The sequence below is a fragment of the Phalacrocorax carbo genome, chromosome 19 (genome assembly GCF_963921805.1).
Source record: "Phalacrocorax carbo chromosome 19, bPhaCar2.1, whole genome shotgun sequence".
Taxonomy (NCBI): domain Eukaryota; kingdom Metazoa; phylum Chordata; class Aves; order Suliformes; family Phalacrocoracidae; genus Phalacrocorax; species Phalacrocorax carbo.
This window is the reverse complement of record NC_087531.1, coordinates 5179330-5192008: the sequence shown is the minus strand read 5'-3', so window position 1 is coordinate 5192008 and position 12679 is coordinate 5179330. Positions and strand designations below refer to the sequence as shown.

Here is a 12679-nt window from a genome sequence, read left to right as displayed (position 1 = left end):
TGAAAATTTCTGGTCATGTGGAAATGTTAGAAATATACAATTAGAACCAGTTAGTATGTGATAGAGACACTTGATGATAATTCCTGTTATACTACCTTCAAAAGAAAAAAATCAATTGTGTAAAAGCTATTGCCAAAGGTTCTAGTAGCCTGTTTTAATAGATATACTGGCACAAGCATCTTCAAATTCTCCTCAAGACATGCTTTTAGACATGGAAATGTTCCTAATTTTGCCCTCTGTTTAAAAAAGGTGCAATTTAATTTCAAATGTGTTGGAAAATTAAAAGCATAAACATGTCAAAGTCCTTATTTTGTACATTACTGAAACTGATGCACATTATTATGACATGTGATGCAGAGCACTGAAGAAGAAAGATGAACAGCTCTTACTTTCCCTTGGAGCAGTGATTAAATAGTCTTCCCCCTTCCCTCCCCTATCCTATTTTGACTAGGTTGGCGTCCTGCTTTCAAATACTACAATATGTGGATTTCTCTTGTTGGAGCTATTCTGTGCTGCATTGTGATGTTTGTCATTAATTGGTGGGCAGCACTTCTAACATATGTCATAGTCCTTGGACTCTATGTTTATGTCACTTACAAGAAACCAGGTATGCATAGGGATTTCTTCTGGGTTTGGTGTAGGGAAGAGGGAGGTAGAGGAAGGAAAAGGTCATGTTGTTTAGAGAAAAATGAAAACTTAACTCTATTTGGATGGCTAGTTCACACTTCTGTTTCAGACTTTCCAGTTGTAATGAAATGTAATTATGCCTGTATAATCATTGCTGTTGTCTTCCCCCACGCCCCGAGTATATCAAGATCCATTCAAATCAAACATGTTTGCCTTTAGACATAAACATCTGAATGAAAGTTAGAGGGAAAGGTGCATATGAGAAAAGCTTGGGTTGCAGTGCTGAAGACACCAGAAAAGCATATTTTGACAGGAAATGAAAGGGGATGTTCCTGTAGCCTTCTGAATTGGAAAGGGATTTGTGTCATGTTTCTGGTTTTTCCAGTAAACCATTCCTGTAGCTATGAACAACAATTTATACACTTTCTTCATTCCCTTTAAGAACACTATATGATTATAAGTGCAACATGGAGCAGGATTGAGCCAAAAAGTGTTCCTGAAGTTGACAATGAAGAAAAAGCAAAATCCTGTGCTGTGAAGATTATAAAGTACTTACATGATAAATTAATGGTAATTAGCAAAATAACTTTAAATAGAATTGCCTATTTAGTTGTAGGGTCTTTTAGCCAGTTGCTGTTCAACATTTATTTTGCGATCACGTAGTCTTATGTTGAACTACTTTAAATAAAATATTGATACTTCAAATCTTCCCACAGATGTGAACTGGGGATCCTCAACGCAAGCTTTGACTTATTTGAATGCACTACAACATTCTATTCGTCTCTCAGGAGTGGAAGATCATGTGAAAAACTTCAGGTGACAGTTAATGATAGTATTAAGGACATAGGAAATGAATTCTGCTATGTAGCCAGTAGGGTATGGTTGTGATGTTTCCTACCATCGTTTCCATTAGATTGCTTGTTCACCTCCTATGGATTGTAATAACTTTGAATTGCACTATCTTAGCCTCTGGGCATATCTACATTAGCATTTTATTTCTGATCAGGAGTGCACTTCAGAAGCAAGTCTGTTGATGATGCTTGTTTACTGCACTTCAGTTTTGTCATGGTTTAACCCCAGCTGGCAACTAAGCACCACACAGCCGCTTGTTCACTCACTGCCGGTGGGATGTGGAAGAGAATCAGAAGAGAAAAAGTGAGAAAACTCATGGGTTGAGATAAAGACGGTTTAGGTAAAGCAAAAGCCACACATGCACACAAAGCAAAACAAGGAATTAATTCACTGCTTCCCATGGGCAGGCAGGTGTTCAGCCATCTCCAAGAAAAAGCAGGGCTCCATCATGTGTAATAGTTACTTGGGAAGACAAAATGCCATTGCTCCGAACGTGCCCCTCCTTCCTCCTTCTTCCCCAGCTTTATGTTGCTGAGCATGATGTCATATTGTATGGACTATCCCTTTGGTCAGTTGGGGGTCAGCTGTCCCAGCTGTGTCCCCTCCCAAATTCTTGTGCACCCCCAGCCTACTCACTGGTGGGGTGGTGAGAGAAGCAGACTTACTCCTGTGTAAATCAATCAAATTAAATCAAAGTAATTGTAGCAGAGCTGAAGGAGGAAGTGGAAAGGTTAAGGAGCATCAGGGAGTGTGAGAGGGAGACTGATTGGTGGAGCCGCACCCTATCATCCCCAGGGCCAAGGCAGCGGATGGAGGCTCCACAAGAAGCTCCACAAGAACCAGAGAATCCCCTACCCTCTTGCCACCTAGCAGGAGAGAGCCTAAGAGATGGGACGAATGGGAACAGGTCCCTGCTTGGGGCAGCAGGTGAATTCCCTCCCGGCCTCCCTCACCTTCCCAGCTGCCCTTACACAACAGATATGGGGCACTGGAACTTGAGGGCCAGGCAAATAAGGATGTAGGTGAAGGTCCATCCGGAGGGTTGCCTAGGGAGAGTCGGTCAGCCCCACACAATATGAATGCCTCTGTTAAGAAGAAAAGGAGGGTAATTGTTGTAGGTGATTTCCTTCTGAGGGGGACAGAGGGCCCAATATGCCGACCAGACCCATCCCATAGGGAAGTCTGCTGCATCCCTGGGGCTCAGGTCAGAGATGTTACTAGGAAACTCCTTGGTCTGGTACAGCCCTCTGATTATTACCTGCTATTGGTCGTGCAGATGGGCAGTGATGAGGTTGTGGAGAAAAGCCCAAGAGCAATCAAAAGGGATTTTAGGGCACTGAGGCAACTGGTCGAAGGATTGGGAATACAAGTAGTGTTTTCCTCAATCCCATCAGTGGCAGGGAAGAAGAATACTGAAAGGAACAGGAAAATTCACCTGATTAACACATGGCTCAGAGGCTGGTGCCATTGGTGGAATTTTGGGTTTTTTTGATCATGGGGAAATTTACACAGCACCAGGCCTGCTGGCGGCAGATGGAGTTCACCTCTATCAAAGCGGGAAAAGGATTCTTGCACATGAGTTGGCGGGGCTCATCGAGAGGGCTTTAAACTAGGTTCGAAGGGGGAAAGGAATATAACCAGGCCCACTAGAGAGGAGCCTAGGGGTGGCGTGCCAGGGCTGGGGGTGAAACCAATAGCCCAGCTCAAGTGCATCTACACCAATGCGTGCAGCATGGGCAACAAACAGGAGGAGCTCGAAGCCATTGGGCAGAGGGATAGCTATGACTTAGTCGCCATCACAGAGACATGGTGGGATGACCTTCATGACTGGAGTGCTGCACTGGATGGCTATAAGCTCTTCAGAAGGGATAGGCAAGGAAGGAGAGGTGGTGTGGTGACTATATGTTAGGGAGTGTTTTGATTGTATAGAGCTTAGTGATTGTGCTGATAAGGTCAAGTGCTTATGGGTTAAGGATGAGGGGGAAGGCCAACAAGGCAGATATCCTGCTGGGAGTCTGTTATAGACCACCCAACCAGGATGAGGAGGTAGATGAAGTGTTCTACAAGCAGGTGGCAGAAGTATCACAGTTGGGCGCCCTTGTTCTAGTGGGGGACTTCAATTTACCAGATGTCTGCTGGAAATACAACACAGCAGAGAAGAAACAGTCTAGGAGGTTCCTGGAGTGTGTGGAAGATAACTTCCTCACACAGCTGGTAAGTGAGCCTATGAGGGGAGGTGCCTCGCTTGACCTGCTGTTCAAAGACAGAGAAAGACAGGTGGGAGATCTGGTGGTCAGAGACCATCTGGGGATTAGCGACCATGCTATGATTGAGTTTTCAGTTCTTGGTGAAGTAAGAAGGGGGGTCAGCAGAACCACTACCATGGACTTCTGGAGGGCAGACTTTGGCCTGTTGAGGGCACTGTTTGGGAGAGTCCCTTGGGAGGCAGTCCTGAAGGGCAGAGGAGTCCTGGAAGGCTAAGCATTCTTCAAGAAGGAAGTCTTGCAGGCACAAGAGCAGGCCATCCCCAAGTGCCGCAAGATGAACCAGCAGGGAAGACGACCAGCCTGGCTGAACAGGGAGCTTCTGCTGTCATTCAGGAAAAAAGGAGAGTCTACCGCTTTTGGAAGAAGGGGCAGGTGACTCAAGAAGAGTACAGAGACGTCATTAGGTCTTGCAGAGAGAAAATTAGGCAAGCAAAACCCCAGCTAGAACTCAACCTGGCCACTGCTGTAAGTGATAACAAACAATGTTTTTACAAATACATTAACAACAAAAAGAGAACCAAAGAAAATCTCCATCCTCTATTGGATGCAGAGGGGAACATTGCCACCAAGGATGAGGAAAAGGCTGAGGTACTAAATGCTTTCTTTGCCTCAGTCTTAAACCACAAGACCAGTTATCCCCATGGTATTCAGCCCTCTGAGCTGGAAGGCAGGGTTGGGGAGCGGAACAAACCCCCCACAATCCAGGAGGAAGCCGTTTACGTCCTGCTGAGCCACTTGGAGACTCACAAATCTATGCGGCCAGATGCGATTCATAGAATCATAGAATCGTTAAGGTTGGAAAAGACCCTTAAGATCATCAAGTCCAACCGATAGCCTATTACTGCCAAGTCCACCACTAAACCATATCCTCAAGTACCACATATACCCTTCTTTTAAATACCTCCGGGGATGGAGATTCAGCCACTTCCCTGGGCAGCCTGTTCCAATGCTTGACAACCCTTTCGGTGAAGAAGTTTTTTCTGATGTCCAACCTAAACTTCCCCTGGCACAGCTTGAGGCCATTTCCTCTTGTCCTATCACTTGCTACTAGGGAGAAGAGACCGACCCCTGCCTTGCTACAACCTCCTTCCAGGTAGTTGTAGAGAGCAATAAGGTCTCCCCTCAGCCTCATCTTCTCCAGTCTAAACAACCCCAGCTCCCTCAGCCGCTCCTCATAAGACTTGTTCTCTAGACCCTTCACCAGCTTTGTTGCCCTTCTTTGGACATGCTCCAGCACCTCGATCTCCTTCTTGTAGTGAGGGCCCCATAACTGCACACAGTACTCGAGGTGCAGCCTCACCAGTGCCGAGTACAGGGGCACGATCACCTCCCTGCTCCAGCCTGTCCAGGTCCCTCTGTAGGGCCTTCCTACCCTCCAGCAGATCAACACTTCCACCCAGCTTGGTGTCACCTGCAAACTTACTGAGGGTGCACTCAATCCCCTCATCCAGATCATCAATGAAGATATTGAACAGGTCCGGCTTCAACACTGAGCCCTGGGGAACACTGCTCGTGACTGGCCGCCAACTGGATTTGACTCCATTCACCACCACTCTCTGGGCTCAGCCATCCAGCGAGATTTTTACCCAGTGCAGAGTGCACTCGTCCAAGCCATGAGCCACCAGCTTCTCTAGGAGAATGCTGTGGGAGACAGTGTCAAAGGCCTTACTAAAGTCCAAGTAGACAACGTCCACAGCCTTCCCCTCATCCACTAAGCAGGTCACCTTATCATAGAAGGAGACCAGGTTAGTGAGGCAGGACCTCCCTTTCATAAACCCATGCTGGCTGAGCCTGATCCCCTGGTTGTCCCGCATGCGCTGCGTAATGGCATTCAAGATGATCTGCTCCATGACCTTTCCTGGCACCGAGGTCAGTCTGACAGGCCTGTAGTTCCCCGGATCCTCCTTCCGACCCTTCTTGTAGAGCGGTGTCACATTCACTAGCTTCCAGTCATCTGGGACCTCCCCGGTTGACCAGGACTGCTGATAAATGATGGAGAGTGGCTTGGCGAGCTCCTCTGCCAGCTCCCACAGTATCCTTGGGTGGATCCCATCTGGCCCCATGGACTTGTGAACATCCAGGTGAAGGAGCGGGTCGGTGACTGCCACCTCTTCAACAACTGGGACTTCATTCTGCATACTATCTCCATCTCCCAGCACAGGGGCCTGACAACCCTGAGGATGACCAGTCTGACTATTAAAGACTGAGGCAAAGAAAGCATTAAGTACCTCAGTCTTCTCATCTTGTGTGGCAAAGTTCACCCGAGAGTACTGAGGGAGCTGGCAGAGGAGTTCACCAACTCACTCTCCATCATTTATCAGCAGTCCTGGTTAACAGGGGAGGTCACGTATGACTGGAGGCTTGCCAATGTGGCGCCCATCTACAAGAAGGCCCAGAAGGAGGATCCGGGGAACTACAGGCCTGTCAGCCTGACCTCAGTACCAGGGAAGATTATGGAGCGATACATCTTGAGTGAGCTCACTAGGCAGGTGCAGGACAACCAGGGGATCGGGCCCAGCCTGACTTCAGTAAAGCCTTTTACACTGTCTCCCACAGCATCCTCCTAGAGAAGCTGGCGGCTCATGGCTTGGATGGGTGTACGCTTTGCTGGGTAAAAGCTGGCTGGATGGACAAGCCCAGAGAGTTGTGGTGAGCGGAGCTAAATCCAGTTGGGGGCTGGTCACGAGTGGGGTTCCCCAGGGCTCAGTATTGGGGCCAGTCTTGTTTAATATCTTTGTCAATGATCTGGATGAGGGGATTGAAGGCACCCTCAGTATGTTCGCAGACGACACCAAGTTGGGTGGGAGTGTTGATCTGCTTGAGAGTAGGAAGGGTCTACAGAGGGACCTGGACAGGCTGGATTGAAGGGCTGAGGCCAATTGTATGAGGTTTAATAAGGCCAAGTGCCAGGTCTTGCACTTTGGTCACAACAACCCCATGCAATGCTACAGGCTTGGGGAAGAGTGGCTGGAAAGCTGCCTGGTGGAGAAGGACCTGGGGGTGTTGGTTGACAGCCGGCTGAATACGACCCAGCAATGTGCCCAGGTGGCCAAGAAGGCCAACAGCATCCTGGCTTGTATCAGGAACAGTGTGGCCAGCAGTAGGAGGGGAGTAATCATGCCCCTGTACTCCGCCCTGGTGAGGCCACACCTTGAATATTGTGTTCAGTTTTGGGCCCCTCACTACAAGAAGGACATCGAGTTGCTGGAGTGTGGCCAAAGAAGGGCAACGAAGCTGGTGAAGGGACTAGAGAGCAGGTCTTATGAGGAAAAGTTGAGGGAACTGGGGTTGTTTAGCCTGGAGAAGAGGAGACTGAGGGGAGACCTTATTGCTCTCTACAACTACCTGAAAGGAGGTTGTAGTGAGGTGGGTGTTGGTCTCTTCTCCCAGGTCGCTAGTGCTAGAACGAGAGGAAATGGCTTCAAGCTGCATCAGGGGATGTTTAGATTGGATATTAGGAAAAATTTCTTTACTGAGAGAGTGGTCAGGCATTGGAACAGGCTGCCCAGAGAGGTGGTAGAGTCGCCATCCCTGGAGGTATTTAAAAGACGTGAAGACATGGCACTTGAGGGCATGGTTTAGGAGACATGGTATTGTTGGGTTGACTGTTGGACTCGATGATCCTAGAGGTCTTTTCCAACATTAATGATTCTATAATCAAGCAGACTTGGCTCTGTGTAAACACTGCTCAGCTATAATGGAAACATCCCTGTATTATCAACACTCTTTTCAGCACAAATCCAAAACATAGCCCCATATATTATAGGGATTGAGACAGATGGACAAATGACATTTAGTGATTCTTATGGTTTCAAAAAAAGTAAAAATCTTCTGAAATGAATGAAACTTCAACATTTAAAATTTATTATAAAGATCACTTAACATTCATTAATGGATGAATAATTAATTAATAACTTATTTCACTTACAATTGTTTGGCTGTGCCTTTTGAATGATAGTGATAAAAGCTTATGATTCAAATTCTTCTGTTGGACAGACAAGAATCTAAGCCAGAACATGTAAAAGGATGTGACTTAAAAGATGGGGGAAGAAATTTATCCCTCTGATTTAGTCTTGTCTAAATTCTGTTTCTGATATTTTAAAATGTGTAAATATTCAGACTTAGTGAGATTATTGAGTTTGGAACCAATTAATTAATAATAAGTATGCTGACAATTGTGAAAGAATGTTCTTTTCCTAATTTAACATAATCTTCTAAAAGCAGATTAGGATATTATCTCTCCTATGAGCATTACGGTCTCATGGCCAATATTTTGGAGAGACCTCTCTTTGTAAAAAGTAAGTAAACAAAACTCCAGAGGAAATTACTTCTAACCCTTTTTCATCCTCTCCACAATTCTAGACCTCAGTGCTTAATTATGACAGGTGCTCCAAACTCACGTCCAGCTTTGCTTCACCTTGTCCATGCTTTCACTAAAAATGTGGGCTTGATGATCTGTGGCCATGTACATATGGTAAGTGTATTCGCTCTTTTTACTTTAAAGTTACCTTGACTTTTTTACAAAACTGTCGTTTTCTTCAAGTGAAAGATGTTTCCTGAGAAGTGTAAAAATTGAGATCTACTGGTGGGATCCACTCATGTAGGTGTCACCACCTTTGCAGTTAGGTATGCTACAACTTTAGGGAAGCTAATATGGCAGTTAACATAAACATCAGGATATTGTGCTTTGCATCACTTTTTATCCACTTTTAAAGGAAAGCCTTGCAATAGGAGTTGTGTTTTTAGTATATGCATGATATGTATGGGATAGGAGGAAACTTAGCAAAATTAGTATCTTTGATCATTTGATACTTAAATGCTTTGGAAGATTTGTAGGAGTAAAGTGAATACTGGAATATAGTCTGGGCTTTTCTCTGTCCTTGTGTCATTCGGTCTTCTCTCTCATACTTTGGACAGAGCAGTCAGTCAAAATGACAGCAGTATACAGCTAGCTGTCTAAGTTAGTGCTGTCTTCTCTGAAAGAAAACACATTTTTCTTTCTGCAGTAGATGGAATTGCATTCCTGTCTCAGACAAGTTACCACAAAAGCTGGGATTTGTCATAAGCGAATATATGGAGACTTGATTAGCTTTGTATGAATGAGGAAAGTTGGACTCTCAAAAATCACAGCAGAAACTTCTAAATTGTGGCTTTTTTCCTTCAATTTAAATACGAGTCAAATCTTAAAGGTAGCTTTCTCCAAAGCTGTAAGACTCATGGCAATACATGGAGACACAGAATGGTTGAAACTAGAATATGAAACAGACTAGAAGCAGAAATATTTGGGACTGGTCTTAATCAAGCTGCAGATCTCGATATATCTCATCTAGATATTTTCCCAAATCAGAAAATGGTAAAACACTGTAAAAATAAATAGTAATATAAAGTGGTAATGCAATTTAAAATCTTGGTAATTTCAGGGGGTTTGAAAGCTGTCTGGAAGCTAGCAGTCCAGGAAAGACATGTAGGTAACTAAGTCAAATTACCAGTTTTGTAAGAAACATAAGAGACTGAGACAGTTCTGAATCTCCCTTGATGGTAAATAGAACACAATGGTAGTCTTAATGTCTCGGGCAGTTGTTGCTTTTTGTTCCTCTGACTCGCTTCCATAGTCTGATCTTGGAATAGCAATGCAGATGTCATGTTGTGCTTCTATATCACAGAATCACAGAATCACAGAATGGTAGGGGTTGGAAGGGACCTCTGGAGATCATCTTGTTCAACCCTCCTGCTTGAGCAGGTACACCTAGAGCAGGGGACACAGGAACGTGTCCTGGCAGGTTTTTAATGTCTCCAGGGAAGGAGACTCCACAACCTCCCTGGGCAGCCTGTTCCACTGCTCTGTCACCCTCACAGTAAAGAAGTTTTTTCTCATATTTAAGTGGAACTTCCTGTGTTCCAACTTCTGCACATTGCCCCTTGTCCTGTCGTTGGGCACCACTGAAAAGAATCTGGCCCAATCCTCTTGACACCCTCCCTTTAGATATTTATAGGCATTGATGGAATCCCCCCTCAGTCTTCTGTTCTCCAGGCTGAACAAACCCAGGTCTCTCAGCCTTTCCTCATAAGAGAGATGCTCCAGTCCCCTGATCGTCTTGGTAGCTCTCCGCTGGACTTGCTCAAGCAGATCCCTGTCTTTCCTGAACTGGGGGGCCCAGAACTGGGAGGCAGTACTCCAAATGTGGCCTCACTAGGGCAGAGTAGAGGGGGAGGATAACCTCCCTCGCCCTGCTGGCCACACTCCTTTTAATGCAGCCCAGGATATTGTTGGCCGCCTTGGCCACAAGGGCACATTGTTGGCTCATGGTCAGCTTGTTGTCCACCAGCACTCCAGGGTCCTTCTCAGTGGAGCTGCTTTCCAGTAGGTCAACCCCCAACCTCTACTGGTATATGGGGTTTTTCCTCCCCAGGTGCAGGACCTTACACTTGCTCTTGTTGAATTTCATCAGGTTCCTCTTGGCCCAGCCTGTCCAGATCTTGTTGGATGGCAGCACAGCCTTCCGGTGTATCAACCACTCCTCCCAGCTTGGTATCATCAGTGAACTTGCTATATGTTGTACTGAATTTTACAAGAAACAGTTTTCATAGAACTCCAGATACTACTGTGATGAAGGCTTTCTGAAATAGCAGTAGGAGGGAACAGTAGTAGGATTATGTATAAATGTAGGCAAACTCAATTTTAGTACAGCTCGAGACAAATAGTCCCATAAAACCTAATATTAAGTCATCTTATATCCATGAATGCTTTGTTACAGAGCCCTTTTCTTTTAAAATTATGTTATGCTTTGGTGGACAAGCTTATGCCACAAGCTGGTTAAGTGGTTGTACTCTGCAGGAACAAGAATGTTTAAGGTTGAGGAATCCTCATCCTAAAAATGAGAATGTGGTCCACTCTTTACTGCTATTGATAGTGATATTTCGTTGGTTTGGGGGTTTTTTTGATAGTGGAGAAGCATGTTTTGAGGTTCTTCAAGTATGATTTGGATTCTAGCAGTGAAAAAAAAATTGTGCTTTATTACTGCTGATACTCATATTTCTTGTTCCCTCTTCCCCTTAATTTCCTTCTTTTGAAAGGGTTCTCAGAGGCAAGCAGTGAAGGAACGGTTAACTGATCTGGCCAAATATCAGCGATGGCTTATTAAAAACAAGATGAAGGCCTTCTATGCACCAGTGCATGCAGAAGACTTGAGGGATGGAGGACAGTATTTAATGCAGGTACACCTGTCTCCTCTATTTTGTTTTTTTAACGGAAGTGGTGAGGATGAACATTAAAAAATTAAGCTTTTATACTTTGCGCGTTGAAGTATTTTCATTATGCAAAGTTATCTAAAAACTTTGAAAAATACTTGTATGCTTAAAAAAAAAAAAAAAAGGAAAACCCTTTAGCTATTTCAGTAACTTAGTTTTACAAAATAATTTCTCTTCTCCTTAGGCTGCTGGTCTGGGTAGAATGAGACCTAACACCCTTGTTCTTGGATTTAAGAGAAACTGGAGACAAGCTGACATTAGTGATGTTGAGACCTATATAAATTTACTCCAGTAAGTAGAAAATGCAGAAATGTGGATAACTCTTACTACCAAATGAACTGAAATGAAACACAAGCCAAAGAATTTTTACCTTAAGAAGATTTGTTACACAGGCTTTCTTCTAAGTGCTTTCAGATGCTTTCCAATTTTCCACACTGCTGATCCAACAATCTTCAATATAGTATTTTTTTCTGATATGGAAATTAATAAGCAGCTGTTTTACAGTTTGAACAGATTAAATTTCTATTTAATAACCCTTTCTGCATCTAGAGAGTATTGTGGCAGTGGTCTGAGATTTAAGAGTTGCAGTCTTTGGAGATTAAGTCTAGAAAAATGAATCAACTCTTATGCTAAATATTCATATTCCAGTTAAAGCTTCTGCTATAATAAGTAAAATATTTATTATAAAAGATACACAGCACTGGACACCTAAAGTAATATAGTAGACAACAAGCAGATGGAAAAGGAATTTCCACTGTCATTTGCCAGCTGTGAAGGTGCAACCAGTTCTGGCTGAAAAAAAAAAAAACAGAATAACTTTTACTACTAACATATTTAAGAAAAAAGAAACTTGCTTCTCACACTTGCGATTATACAGAGATTTTGTTGTTATTGTTGTTATATGCTACTTAATCTGTTTTCACAGAATCACAGAATGGTAGGGGTTGGAAGGGACCTCTGGAGATCATCTTGTTCAACCCTCCTGCTTGAGCAGGTACACCTAGAGCAGGGGGCACAGGAACGTGTCCTGGCAGGTTTTTAATGTCTCCAGGGAAGGAGACTCCACAACCTCCCTGGGCAGCCTGTTCCACTGCTCTGTCACCCTCACAGTAAAGAAGTTTTTTCTCATATTTAAGTGGAACTTCCTGTGTTCCAACTTCTGCACATTGCCCCTTGTCCTGTCGTTGGGCACCACTGAAAAGAATCTGGCCCAATCCTCTTGACACCCTCCCTTTAGATATTTATAGGCATTGATGGAATCCCCCCTCAGTCTTCTGTTCTCCAGGCTGAACAAACCCAGGTCTCTCAGCCTTTCCTCATAAGAGAGATGCTCCAGTCCCCTGATCGTCTTGGTAGCTCTCCGCTGGACTTGCTCAAGCAGATCCCTGTCTTTCCTGAACTGGGGGGCCCAGAACTGGGAGGCAGTACTCCAAATGTGGCCTCACTAGGGCAGAGTAGAGGGGGAGGATAACCTCCCTCGCCCTGCTGGCCACACTCCTTTTAATGCAGCCCAGGATATTGTTGGCCGCCTTGGCCACAAGGGCACATTGTTGGCTCATGGTCAGCTTGTTGTCCACCAGCACTCCAGGGTCCTTCTCAGTGGAGCTGCTTTCCAGTAGGTCAACCCCCAACCTCTACTGGTATATGGGGTTTTTCCTCCCCAGGTGCAGGACCTTACACTTGCT

General features: G+C 44.8%; 1 protein-coding gene across 1 annotated transcript in view; it reads left to right on the top strand.

Annotated features, from left to right (window-relative positions):
• LOC135316455 (solute carrier family 12 member 2-like) overlaps positions 1-12679 on the top strand; it is a 147052-nt gene that overhangs the window by 98379 nt on the left and 35994 nt on the right. Inside the window, exons 14-18 of the mRNA XM_064469903.1 lie at positions 452-607; positions 1344-1443; positions 8109-8220; positions 10821-10961; positions 11179-11285. Coding sequence (XP_064325973.1) covers positions 452-607; positions 1344-1443; positions 8109-8220; positions 10821-10961; positions 11179-11285 — 616 coding nt within the window. The remainder of the gene's footprint in view (positions 1-451; positions 608-1343; positions 1444-8108; positions 8221-10820; positions 10962-11178; positions 11286-12679) is intronic.